Source organism: Parasteatoda tepidariorum, chromosome 11, assembly GCF_982258835.1.
Source record: "Parasteatoda tepidariorum strain Cologne lab strain chromosome 11, Ptep-v5.0, whole genome shotgun sequence".
Classification (NCBI taxonomy): Eukaryota; Metazoa; Arthropoda; class Arachnida; order Araneae; family Theridiidae; genus Parasteatoda; species Parasteatoda tepidariorum.
In genome coordinates this window covers 33,610,171-33,624,119 of record NC_141765.1, presented here as the reverse complement: position 1 = coordinate 33,624,119, position 13,949 = coordinate 33,610,171, and the positions used below count along the sequence as shown (strand labels likewise).

At 26.0% G+C, this 13,949-nt stretch overlaps 1 protein-coding gene across 2 annotated transcripts in view; it reads left to right on the top strand.

Annotated features, from left to right (window-relative positions):
- Window positions 1-13,949, top strand: part of LOC107450096 (sodium- and chloride-dependent glycine transporter 1) — a 55,038-nt gene that overhangs the window by 15,442 nt on the left and 25,647 nt on the right. The window contains exons 2-5 of one of the 2 annotated variants that reach the window (XM_016065820.4): window positions 10,616-10,892; window positions 12,619-12,750; window positions 12,837-13,110; window positions 13,481-13,613. In XM_016065820.4, coding sequence (XP_015921306.1) covers window positions 10,616-10,892; window positions 12,619-12,750; window positions 12,837-13,110; window positions 13,481-13,613 — 816 coding nt within the window. The remainder of the gene's footprint in view (window positions 1-10,615; window positions 10,893-12,618; window positions 12,751-12,836; window positions 13,111-13,480; window positions 13,614-13,949) is intronic. The other variant, XM_043042129.3, reaches the window with a different exon arrangement.

The following is a 13,949-nucleotide window of genomic DNA, read 5'->3' as shown; positions in this document are numbered from 1 at the left end:
ATTTTTGTTCGCATTCGTAAAGCGAAATTTAAAAAAAATAAAATAAAATAAAAAAATAAAGAAAAACTTTAGCTGATTGTAGAATTTGTTTATTTGTAAAAACATTGAATGATATAGGGTAAAATGAGATAAAAACTGGAGTGGATCGAGAAAAAAAAATTGAATAACAAATCGAATGGTTGCTGAAACAAAAGGAATAAATAAAATTTAAAAAAATCTTAAAACTAAATAAAACGTATTTCATGCTATATTAACCTAAACAAAACGGTGCAATTAAAAGTGTCTTTCCCATCTCAAAAAATGCATTTGAGGATTAAATTGCGTGATATTCTGTGCTAATAAATGGATAATATTTAACTTTAACATAATTAATTGTTAAATATAATTTATCTGATTTATTTCTCTCTCTAAAAATTACTTCTTATATATTTTGTGCGTTGATTTATAAAATACTTCCCTCTGAATTAAGCTCGAAATCAAGCAAATTGTTTGCATTTCTATGAAATTCGCTTATTGATTCAGCAATTTTTTTCTAAATTTAATTTTGATTCATTTTAATTGCATACCTTTCTTTTCAATCTTTGAAACTCCTCTCCCTCCCCCTTCCCTAGAATGGACTCTTTCACCTTCAATCTCTTCGTCTATTCGGCATATAGATACGATCAATAATCGAGATCTCGGAAATAATTATTTAAGAAATTATCTCATTCAAATTATTGATCATTTAAAGATATTTGATGTTTGTACTCAATTTTATAAATATCAAATTTAGTAAGTTGTTCTTGACCGACTTAAAAAGTATTTCCAGGGTCGCAGGTTTATTGATTTTTATAGAGCCGTAGCCTTTCTGTCTTCTGTTTTTCTACCTTCGATGTCTACCAGAGAAAGAAACAAATTTAAATCTGTAATTTGATCAAAAATACTTCTTTCAGATGATTTTGTAATTTGGAAACAAAGAAATATTCATCCAGAGTAATTTATTCTTCGAACTCTAATGATTACGCTGATTAAATGTATTGTAAAAAGAGTATCTTCGTCAAAACTAAAATTCACAGACATTAATAATTTTTGAAAATATTTAAATATTTACTCAGCTTATGAGTCTCTAAAACATGGTGATATTATTTTTTAATTTTTAAATAATTAAGAAAAGCTTCTGCTACCATCACCGCTGTTTCAGAAAATTTTCGCGGAGCGTGCTTCTCACTGTAATAACTCAAACTATTTCACGAAACAATATTATAGTTAGCACATTTCTAGAGACAAAATTCTATGCATACAGTCTGATATAGTAGTTATGTGATTCTGGTGTTGAAATTATATGCATACGGTCATTAGCTTTTGAATTGTGTTAAGTCAAATTTAAAGATTATTATTCAGCGTGTGTAATTTGAGTTTAGCGAGGGGGGGGGGGGAAAACAAAAACGAAAAAAAAAAAAAAAAAAACAAGAGAATCATAATTTTTATTTTTATTTATATTATTAATTTTTTTTACAGATTTGTTCTTATATGTTTGTAATGTGTAAAACATTTTAGTTTAAATTTCGAAATAGATTTGCAATAATTAAATGCAAGCTTATATTGACGGAAAACGTTTCAGTTTTAATTTCGAATTAGATTTGCAATAATTAAATGCAAGCTTATATTGACGGAAAACGTTTCAGTTTTAATTTCGAATTAGATTTGCAATAATTAAATGCAAGCTTATATTGACGGAAAACGTTTCAGTTTAAATTTCGAATTAGATTTGCAATAATTAAAAGCAAGCTTATATTGACGGAAAACGTTTCAGTTTTAATTTCGAATTAGATTTGCAATAATTAAATGCAAGCTTATATTGACGGGTTTGGTGCGTCAGCGTGCAGGGGATGTAGCCCCCTAATTATGGAAAATAAAACCAAGCTTTGTAGTTATGTTTCAGATTATACGAGTTTTAAGTATGGATCAACACAAAAACTTCTTTTATAAAAAGAAGTACGAGCCATTTTTTATTTTAAGCTACATATTTATTATGTGATATTTCCGAAAACGGTTTTCTCGTTTTTTACCCTCATTAAGAAATCCATCGTTTAACCTTTTTTATATTATTTCAAGCGCAAAAATTAAAAATATTTGACTTATTAAAAACATTTCCTTATTTGTGTTTTCCTGACGAAATGCAATTCAACTGCAAATCAGTACCTTTTGTTTCTTCTTCCAAAGTAACGAAGCCCAGTTCCAAGCTATTAAAATTTTCTTCTTATTCATATGAAACTAAACTGATGATATTATATCACTCAGCCTAAAATAAGTAAAAATTAATTGAGAAAAGTTGAGAGCTTTTGAAGACTTAGTTTTCTAGAACCAGATTAAATAACTTCAAAGAAGGGAGAGCTGATCACGTGTACTTGATTGTCTTTCATCTTTTGCGTTTTTAATTATGCTGTATCTTAAAAGGTCTAATGAAATATTATTTTTGTATTGCGCCAGTTTATTCCTTTAAGAAAAATTAAAATGCCTTTTGTCGATGACTGTATTTTGACGCTTTCTTTAAACTATCATAGTCTTAAGTTGTTTTCAAACGCAACTAAAAATGTTTGTTTCTCAGTTGCAATTGAGAACTATTGTTTATGTCGTCAAGATCCCAATTTTATTAAAATATGCTTAAACAAAGCGAACGAAAAATATTACTAACTACACAAATAACTTCTTATGCACTAATTGAACTTTTTAAACTTTATATACATATTACATATACATATTACATATACATATTACATATACATATTACATATACATATTACATATACATATTACATATACATATTACATATACATATTACATATACATATTACATATACATATTACATATACATATTACATATACATATTACATATACATATTACATATACATATTACATATACATATTACATATACATATTACATATACATATTACATATACATATTACATATACATATTACATATACATATTACATAATTAGATGTATTATACACAGTTAGCGTATACGTATAGATGACACCACGGAAGTCCTCGCATTCCTACTTTGTTTATATAGGTAGAAAGGCAACAATACAATAATATGTAACAAGATAACAATTAAAATAGTGTTAAGTAGGGTAATTTTTCTAATATTTAAAAATTTCAGAGCCTGATTCGATAATCTCATCTATTAGTTTAAATGGATTGCACATAGTGATGGTCAAGATCATTGTTAATCAAATTTATTAAATCAAATATAAAATTGTAATTCTCAAAATTTGTTACCACTTTACATGGTTTTTTCTGTTCAAACGGGAGAAATTGAAGAAAATTATTAAGTTTTATTTATTGCGCATAAGCTACAAGTATATAGAACTCATAAAATAAGTTAAAAATATAGAGAAAATCTGGCAAAATAAAGATTAATGAAAGTAGAAGAAGAGAAATTATTAAAATATATATTTTTTTTTAAAGTATGTTTCGCTCTGTGTTTTCAGTTTTTTGCTTGAAATGTTTTATTTCGTATATATTTTTTACTTAATTTGTATTTTCATTTGAAAAACAAAAATTTAAATCTAAGTAAAGTACCTTTACATAATTTAGATTTCACCCAAAAAAGATCTACAAATGTAATGTTTCCTATTTTTATTCTCATCAAAAATCTTAAGAAATAAAATAAGTCTATTTTATCAGAATATTTTAGTATATATATATGCATTCAAAAATTTGATGAATGAATCCAATTATTACTTTTCTTCGAATGAAACAACGATTTCATACGTTAAAACACAAATTATACATTTAAGAAATGAATACGAAAAAAATGAACATTTATTGAAATGGAAAAGAAACTAATGGAAATAAAATTTACCTACTTTTGTCATAGCGCTTTTTGTTCATGGAAAATTCGTCAATTAGAAATAAATAGTGAAAGATGTCGGCAGATTTTTACAGTAAATTTTTTCGTCAATAAGTCAAAAAATAAATAAACTTTTTTTTCCATGTATTACACGGAAAGATTTTTTGCAAAGAGCTAACTTTATTTTGATCTATAACAATTTCATCAAACATGATTTATTAATGATTCCATCTCTATATATATTTTTAACGTTAATCTGGTTCGTAAATAAGAATTGTATACTCTGCATAGTGATCGCGTCTTCGTCACATTTCTTCTTAACTTTCAATCAGAAGAAATGCGTGCTCTTATTTCTAACTTTTAAAGCTAACTAACAAAAAAAAAATACATAAATAAATAAAATAAAGAAATAAAGAAAGAAAAAGCTCGCAACTCGATATGAATTACATCCGTGGTGTTTATATAAATGAAAATTGGTACTGAGATTAAAAAAAATACTGTGCTTCCCTTATTTTGCAACCCGTCTGTAGTGGAAAATAGGGTCCAGTAAATTTAAGTACACATTAAGACGAATAACTCCATAAAGGAAGGTTTAAATTATTTTAGCTTCATATTTTCATTCATAGATACTAATTATGAATATTTATAGCCAAGAAGTTATAAGTTTATACAAAATAGGTCTATGTAGTATGTAGTTGGAAAAATACCTCCGGCAATTTTTAGTTTTCTCCCCGTTTTTAAATAAAGTGCTAAAAAAAATTATTGAAGTACATTATTTATGTGTAAAAATATTAAAAATTTAACTATTTACTAAAATAATATTCTTTAGAATATTGTTTTAGTATTTTTTTACTTACAGTTTACCACATGGAATACTTTGGCTGATTTTAAAAAGGGACATTGTGGTGTGAACCTATGTTAAAACATAGGCGGAATTTAAAGTTGAAAACATTTCGTCCCAAAATATTGCTTTCTCCCCCCCCCCCTCCTCCGGAAGAAAAGAAACAGTCGAAATTACATTTTTATTTTATGAACAATTAAATTCAATCAGTGAACAAAGAATTTATTTAAATAGTTGCTTAAGGAAAAAATCAGAAAAAAGCTTCCTTTTGAAAGGCGTAATAATATTTTTGAATAAGTTATATAATGCTAGTACGTCAGAGACATCTAACCAATATTAAGCAGATCTAAGGATTTAAAATTTTTATCTACTCTCTTTTAACTGAGGATTTTAAACTAAAACGTTAATCCGCCTCGAATCTTTCACTAGAACGACATTTTGTCGTGAATCGGCATATTTTTACCATTAGAAAATAATAAATCGTGATTTATTTCCCTTATGATAAATATGTTTGAAAAACACATATTTATCTTAAATGATAAGTTTTACCTTTTGTTTACAATATAGTTTGTAAATATTTTTTTTCAGGCATAATTAATTAAATTTAAATAAAATTTCGATGAAAGTTTACTCAAATTTAATTTTATGTAATACAGTAAATATTATTTAAAATTAAGAATTATTACTACAAATTATTAGTTTTAAGTATATATATATATATATATATATATATATATATATATATATATATATATATATATATATATATATATAAACACAAATTAACATGAAAAACATGAATAAAATAAAAATAAAAAACTAAATGGTAGAGAAACAAGAATGGTATAAGCAAATAGTCGTTGTCAAGACACATCTAATTGCCATAAATAATGCGATATTTCTGAATAAAGAATAATTATCCTAAGATAAAAATTATTCTTTATATGTGTCGATATCGCAAAAAACCTTATTTTGAAAAAAATCATGAAATAAAAGAAAAATGTAATAGGAAATCAAACTTACCGGCGTGAATTAAAACGCGGTTTAGGTTTAAAAGTACAATAATAAAACAGTTAACAAAAATCGCGAAGATGTAAAATATTGCTTATAGCTTGAATCGAATATAATAAAATTTAAAAAAACATTTGATCGAAGAAGAAGAAAAAAATGTTTAGGTAAAATATTAGTGCTGCCATCTAGGAGAAACAATTAGTAAAAAGGTAATAAAATTGAAATAATAATAAAAATGTTTAACGGATTGAATAAATTAGCAGTCTTAAAAAAACAAAAAATAAATAAATAAAAAAAATATAAATAAATAAATAAAAAAATAAAAATAAAAAAATTAAAAAAATCATTAATAGGGAAATTAATTTAAAAGTCAGTCTGTCAGGATAGAAAGCCGTTTATAGACCCATCCTTCATTCATAATTTTACAGAATACACATATCCATCTTTCATAGGGTGACTTATTTAAAAATCAGAGCCTGCATACAGGAATAGAAAACCGTTTATAGGTTTTATTCTTCATTCATACAACCTTACATAATTTTAAAGTATACACGTATCACCTGCATTTATCTGGGGTGGTTCTTTACGAACCAGAGCCCATTCCACTTATACAAAAATAAAAAATAATTAAATAAATAAATAAATAAATAAACTGTTTATTATACTGGACAATTAAAATTAAAATAGAAATTAAGAATAGAAATTAGAATTAAAATAGAAATTAAAATAGAAATTAAATTTAAAATAGAAATTAAGAAATGAACTAGGAAAATGGCTATTAATTAAATCGTTTTTATATATATCAGTATCTAATAAAAACTCGTTATAGTTAGAATTATTCCTGTATATATATATATATATATATATATATATATATATATATATATACACACACACACACAGAGAGATTTGGAATTATTATGGGTAGTGCTATGAAATTTAATATATTTGTTTTATCAAACTTAGTTAAATGTCATTTTGGATATGTATCAAATATTAATGTAAATTACAATTTACTCTCTCTATCTCTCTTTCTCGCTGTATTTTGTATGTGTGTAGACGACCACGTACCACATTTTAAGGAAAAATAAGAGTGACCAAATGCAATTTTTAATGTTTGCGGCGTCTTAAATTTTATTTTCACCTCTTAAAATGTTGTAGTGCTGCCATCTAGATTCTGAAAAAAGGAACTTATCAAAGCGATTTTTTTTTCCCCTAATTTATACACATCTACCTCTATTCTACATAAATATCTATGATTTTACTTTTCAAATAAGGTCGGAAGAAAAGATAAAACTGAAATTCATCCAGCATTTGTTGCTGTTTTTATTTCGAAATTATCGTTTTTGCCAAGCCATTCAAGTTCAACTCTTAATCAGAATTAAAAAATATATTCATAATTAAGAAAAGTGTATTCGTTATGCATGGTTTTCTTAAGTGTAATCAATAATATGTAACATTTAAAATAATTTTAAATTGAAATAACTATTATTATTAAACTATATGTTTAAAACTTTCAGTTTGAAATGGAATGTAGTCAGAATTACATAAAATTTCGGCGTAATACTGGAAAATTTTATGATTGATGGATTGAGAAAGAGATAATAATACATTAAACATAAATTAGTAACCGAAATAGATCCAGAATCCATTGTGCCATTGATCGACACGTGTCTACTCAACGAAGTAAATTAAATTCAAAACAACTCGCCAGGAGGTTTCCCAATTGGTGTCACGCGAACATTTATTTGGAATTCTACATTTATGTATTTGAATATATATACATTTAACTTATTGGACCGATCAAATAATACGTAAGCACCAAACAGTAGGGAAGGGTGTCTGTGATTTGCTTCATTTTGCAGACAAGGGAAGGGGTTGAATGGTATGAGCAATTTTTAAGTAAGATATTTTTTTTAACATTATTTTCAAAATTTTTCCTAAAACGCAAAAGTATTTTAAAACATTTAGGGGGGGGGGATCACGTAGAAAAACTTTCAATTTAAGAAGGACAAAAATTTCTGTGAGAAGTTTCAGAGTTTAACAGTTTCAACCTCTGAAGAAAAACAGAAACAATTCTTAAAGAATATTCTAATCAATATTCTATAAAATGAATTGAAACACGATTTTTTTTATCTTTGCAAAGTTACAAATATTTTTTTTTTTAAAAAATCAAATTATTTTTTAATATAAACTTATTCAGTAGTAGATTTTAATACCTGTTTGAATATATATATATATTTAATTTTGATCTAATTCTAAATAAATAATCTGTTTGCATTTTTTTTCCACTTTGTTAAGAAGAAGAAAGTCTTTCTGTCCTTTTCTTAGCCTAATCTATTTTAAATTTGTAAATGTACAAAATTAAATTAAAAACGACCGAAAATTTTTAATAAATTTAGTATTTTAGATTTAAAAATTTACTGTTATACTGTCCGTTGCTTTTATTAAAATACAAATAATAAATTTCAATTAATCATGAGAAAAATTTCGGTTAAAAAGCCAGCCTTTGTCATTTAATTATTTTAATTCTTTAAAATTAAAAATTCTATATTTGACTATTACATATTAGTTTTCTCTTCATTTATAATTCATAAAGGTAATAATAATAATAAATAAAAGGAAGCCTCTGACCAAATAAAAGTAACAATATTTTTTCTCCAAATTACCTAGTAAATCCGCTCTATACGACTTTCAAGGAATGGGGGAAATTGAGATGAAAAAATTTTACTTTTTAAAGCGTCACTAGATGGCGAGATGAGTACAATCAGTTCATTTTTGGAAGGTTTAAAGCGTAGATAAAAAGCAGTCTCGTATCTCCTCCTCTTTTCCAAAATTTTTCCATAGAGCCAAGTATTGAAATGCCATCTATCGAACTTTTTCTTAACTATTATGCTCCGTATTTTAATTTTACATTTTAAAGATACCTAGCGCCATGTATCTTTCAAATGTTACAGATGTTTGCTCACTCACAAATATTTAGGTTATATTTAATTATTTATCATAATCTGATTAAAAATACGCAAGACACAACTTAGTGAGTATATTTTTTTTTTGAATATTTTTATTTACGCATAAAACACGAATTTGCAAAGAAATTATTAATTTAAACTACTATTGTTATTAAAAATTTGAATTTTAATTTTTTTTTCTCTTTATAATGCGTTAATTAAGTCTCGCAAGAGATTTTTTTATATTGGATTATCTGTTTTAAAAGCCAAAACTGTGCTAATTGTCCAGCCAAGAAACCATAATTAGAAAAAATAATAATCTTTAAGTTTTGAAATTTGACAGAGTTATAGAGAAAAGCATTCTAAATAAACATACTCTAGGATTTTAATTGATTAAGAAGGATAAATTTTTGAGACAGACTTATAAAAAGAAGCAAAAAACTGAGGTTTCAATAAATAAAAAAAAATATACAGAAAAAACTAAATAAACTTTCCTGCAAAATATAAACACTGCAAACACACTTCTATTGAATTATAATTGTTAGAAATAAATGGGAACCTATAAAAGTTTTTCTGTTCATGATTTTCTTGAAATATTTTTCAATTTAAAAAAAAAACTACAATTTTCTAATGAAGCCTATTTGTAGAATTCAGTGAAAAAAGGTAAGAATATGAATGATACATTTCTAAAATCTCTTGTAACAGTTCGAGGAATGAACTAAAAATATTTAGTCTATGATATTTTTACTATATTTTGAACAATGAGGATTTTTTAATATTTCTTGATGTTCAAATGTTAGAAAAAATTAACTTCATTCTTACATATATTCTTTTAATTATGTAAGGGACAATTAAAAATAATTGAAAGCTTTAAAATCATGATTTCAAAATAAAATTCCTTTTTGCTGTTTTATCTTTGGAACAAATTTCTGGTCCAGTTATACTATTCAGCATGGATCTTTTCTCAGATGCCTAAATTTTGAGGGATACAAGATTTACTCTTTGCACTATAATGTCCTTTCTTATAGGACATCAAATATCTCCACTCTGACATTTAAAATTTTTATATCTTAACTATATTATCATTTGTTAGTCATTATATAAAAATATTGTGTTATGCATTTTTGTGCTTACATTAGTTTAAATAACATTTTAATATACTGAGTGCAAAAGATTAAAATGCATAATTCTAAATGTTCTTAAAATTTCACATTTGGAAGAAAAAAGAAATTGAGATTTCTAATTATTGAAGCCAACGTATACCCACCAGTCCTGTGCCTGCAATACCCATGCTTCTCAGCAATAGTGCCATAGTTCATTTTATTTAAGACAGTAAAAAAAAAATTTAAAAAATTCAAGTTAAAATTAATCCAAATTTCAAAAAATATTATTTATATATTTTTAATATAATACATGGATCATTTAAAAAAAAAATGCGTTATTTAATTTTTATTTCTTTGTGTAACTTTAATTTCTGAAATAAAATTCTAAATAATATTTTTAAGCATCCAAATTAATTTTCTATTTGTCTTTAGTAAATGTGTGTACATAGAATTTAGTATTTTTAAATAATACCTTTGCAATATATTTTTAATGTGTTAGGTACAGCTTCATTGCTTAGGGCCCACCTTCTTTTTTCTTATTTAACTGCAATTAAACCAAATGTTCATTGAAAATATTTCTAACATATTAAGTTGGGAAAATTTTGTTTTATGTAATATGCAGCACAGTTTATCTTATACATACTGTTTTAAATTTACTTTTGAATGTAAATCAAAGGTTTTACTACTTAGTTACCATAATTAATGCATTATATTTATGTTGAGCTGTAAAAATGGTTCAAAAATCACAAATCTGTCAAAATTAAAAATCTTTCATTTTATTTTATTTTATTTATTATCATTATCATTTTTTTTTTCATCATTAAACTGACATGCTTCTTTTCAACCATAATTTTTTTTCTTCCAGAAAACTCCTGAGGCAGAAGAGAAAGATGTCAAAAGAACTCTTTTATCCAATTCTTTAAAAGGTTGTATTTCTTCAAAAACTTCTCAACTGCCAAGTGTTAGTGTACCTTTACCTTTACCAGAAGATACTTCATCTACTGTTAGTACCGTAAGTGATCTTGAAAACAACCGCGGAACATGGGGAAGACAGCTGGACTTTTTCCTATCATGTGTTGGGTATGCAGTTGGACTTGGAAATATATGGAGGTTTCCGTATTTGTGCTACCAAAGTGGTGGTGGTAAGTTCTAAATATTTTTCTGGAGTAAAAGAAAATGAAAATCATACAACCTCATGGAAAGTTCATTATCAAAAACGGGAAGTATGTCTAAAAAAAATTCACATGTGTGTATAAAAATGTGCCATAGGCGGTGTTGAAATATTACCTAAGCATCTAATGGGAGGTGGCATTACTTTTTTTGTTTGCTAACAAAGGGGAAATAGTTGCAATGCTTTTGTTAAACTATAAAATCCCCTTATTTTCAAAATTTTATTTGAACATAATTAACAATAAAATTGCATGAATTTTTTTTATTCAAAGTTAGACTAAAAATTAAATTTGAAGAAAAAGTTTAAAAAAAATTTCTTCAAAGAGTTTTAAAGATCAACAGTTTTGAACAAGGAATAGAAGCACAAAATATACTTAAAGAATATTCTACTTAAAATTTTATAAAATGAATTTAAAAATAAATTTTGTTTTATGCAAAGTTACATCTTTTATTTAAATTTAATCCGAGAATTTTTTCACTTAATTGAGAGCCAAAGTTAAGGCGAAAACCAAGTTGCAACTTTCTTACTTAAGCATGGGAAGAGGTTTATAATTTGCTTATTTATGCTAACCAAATTTGCAAAAATAAGCAAATCATAAACCGTAAAGTTTGGAAAGTCCAAAAAACACTATATGTAAAGTATTTTCATAAACACAATACTTTTTAATGGAATTAAGAAATTGAAAAGAACATTAAAACATATGATTTTGGCATATACTATTCTGCTTTTTTGCTAAACACATAGTCCTTTTTTGTTCAGTTTTATGTAGAAAATATGTATTTTCTTTAATGACCTGCCTTGTGATCACTGAAAACGGTTGCAACCACAATTCTTAATGTCTAATTATCTTTAATACTTATTTCTTGTAATTCCCAAACCAATAGATATCCTGGGTATTATGCAACTGCCCTTGGTGTACATTTTTAAAATCATTAAAGAACTATGCATACTAGGGTTTTAAAACAATTGTCAATTTTGAAAAAACAATATCTGCTCTTTCTGACCCCATTCTTTTTTTAGAATTTGTCTGCATTTTTTCTTATTTTTAAATGAATGCTTCCTCTTTGAAATTAACACCTTTTTGAATTTTTCTTCTCTACGAAATTGTAAACTCTTTAAAAGTGTCCTTGATGTAACTGTAATTTCCTTCCCATCCCAGGCAATTGTGCCTTCTTCGCTGTTGAAATTTTCCAAGTAAATTTAACTCATACAACATTTCAAATCAATTTTATTTCAATTGATATTTATTTGAAAAACTACCTTAATTTTTCTTTATAGGAATAAAAAAAAGTTTTTCATTGAAAGGTTGTGTGGCTCCCAGTCCCCAAAATTCTCTTTATCTATGGCATAATGGTGTATAACTATCTACCAATAATTTAATGTTAATGGTTGTCAATTGTTAATTTTTTTATTTTTTAAAGAAGGTAGACTATTTTTTTAAGTGACCTTAACATATCTAAATGAGGCTAAAAATTCATTATCTATGCCACTTTCAAAGTTAGTTTTTTTTTATAGTAAAGTGTCAATGTTTTTTTTTTTTTTTTTTAGAAACTGTCTTTATAGCTGACAGAGTGTCAGAGCATCTTCAATTAACAATATAACTTTTGATTATGATATATTTGTTTCTTTCTTGTAATGAAGGTTTCCATTCAGAAAGTAATTCAGTTCATATAAATTCATGTTATCTTTTTTTACAGGAGCTTTTCTAGTCCCTTACATTATTTTCCTGATTATCTGTGGTATGCCATTATTCTTCTTAGAAATGAGTTTTGGCCAATTTTGCAGCCTTGGACCTTTAGCTGTATGGAAAATTTCACCATTATTTCAAGGTTGGAATATAATGACACAAACTAATGTGTAATAAGTTCTATGTTAAAAAAATGTGTGTAATAATCTTTTTTTTTTTTTTTTTAAGGTCTAGGTTATGGGATGGTGCTTATTTCTGGAATTGTTTGCATTTACTATAATGTCATAATTGCTTGGACATTGTATTACATGTATCACTCCTATAGTGTACAATGGTCAACTTGTGGTAATTGGTGGAATACTCCTAACTGTGTGGAAGGCACAGCACGCTATAAAAATAATACTGTCATTGATAGCAACTCAACATTAAATTATGAACCCATAACACTTAGTTCAATAACTACAAATTCTACAAAAACTACATCTAGTGAAGAATTTTGGTTGTAAGTAGATTTAGTTTTTATTAATTTTTTTATTTTTTTCAAATTTCCTTATAACTAAAAATGTATGTTTCAGTTTACGGGTATGGAAACGTCTGCAGCAAATAGTCGCCTTTTAGTTGCCACATGCAACTAAAAGGCAACTATTTTCAGCCTGAGGCGATGGCAAATTTTTTGGTTGAAAAGGCTAAAAAAGCAACTATATTCAGGAAAAGGAGATTATTGGGAGACTTTACCGTACTCCTAGCATTAATTAACTGAAACTTAACTGATTCTTATAAATTACATCCATTAATTTATTTCTTACTTTTTTGCTCAGAACTATTCTATTAGCAGTAAAAAAAGCTAATGATATTACTATTTTTCATTGCAGATTTAATGTGCTTCAACAAAGTTCAGGTATTGATGACTTGGGAGGAATACTTTGGCCTCTTGTTTTGACATTATTCATAGCATGGCTTGTGGTGTTTTTGTGTCTTTTGAAAGGAGTTAAGTCGTCTGGAAAGGTAATCTATAATTATTTATATTCCTATAAATAAATAATTAGAACTCTCTTCTTAGTTTCCAAAGGTTATAATAATAAAAAATCATGTTAAATACATTCATTTAAATACGTTAATTCTGTAACTTTTGAAGGCTGCGTAAAAACTTTCATTTTATCCTACAGATATTAAATGTTTAACCTGCTTCTTTGACTATTGAAGTTTGGTACAGTCTAACAAATTTCAATCCTTGTCAGTTCAGTCACTCTGCATCAAGAGATGCTTGTGATATTTCTTTGTGTTCAGTTTTTCATTATGTTAGGTATAGTTTAAAACTGTTTGCTCAGTTTATCTAGAGTA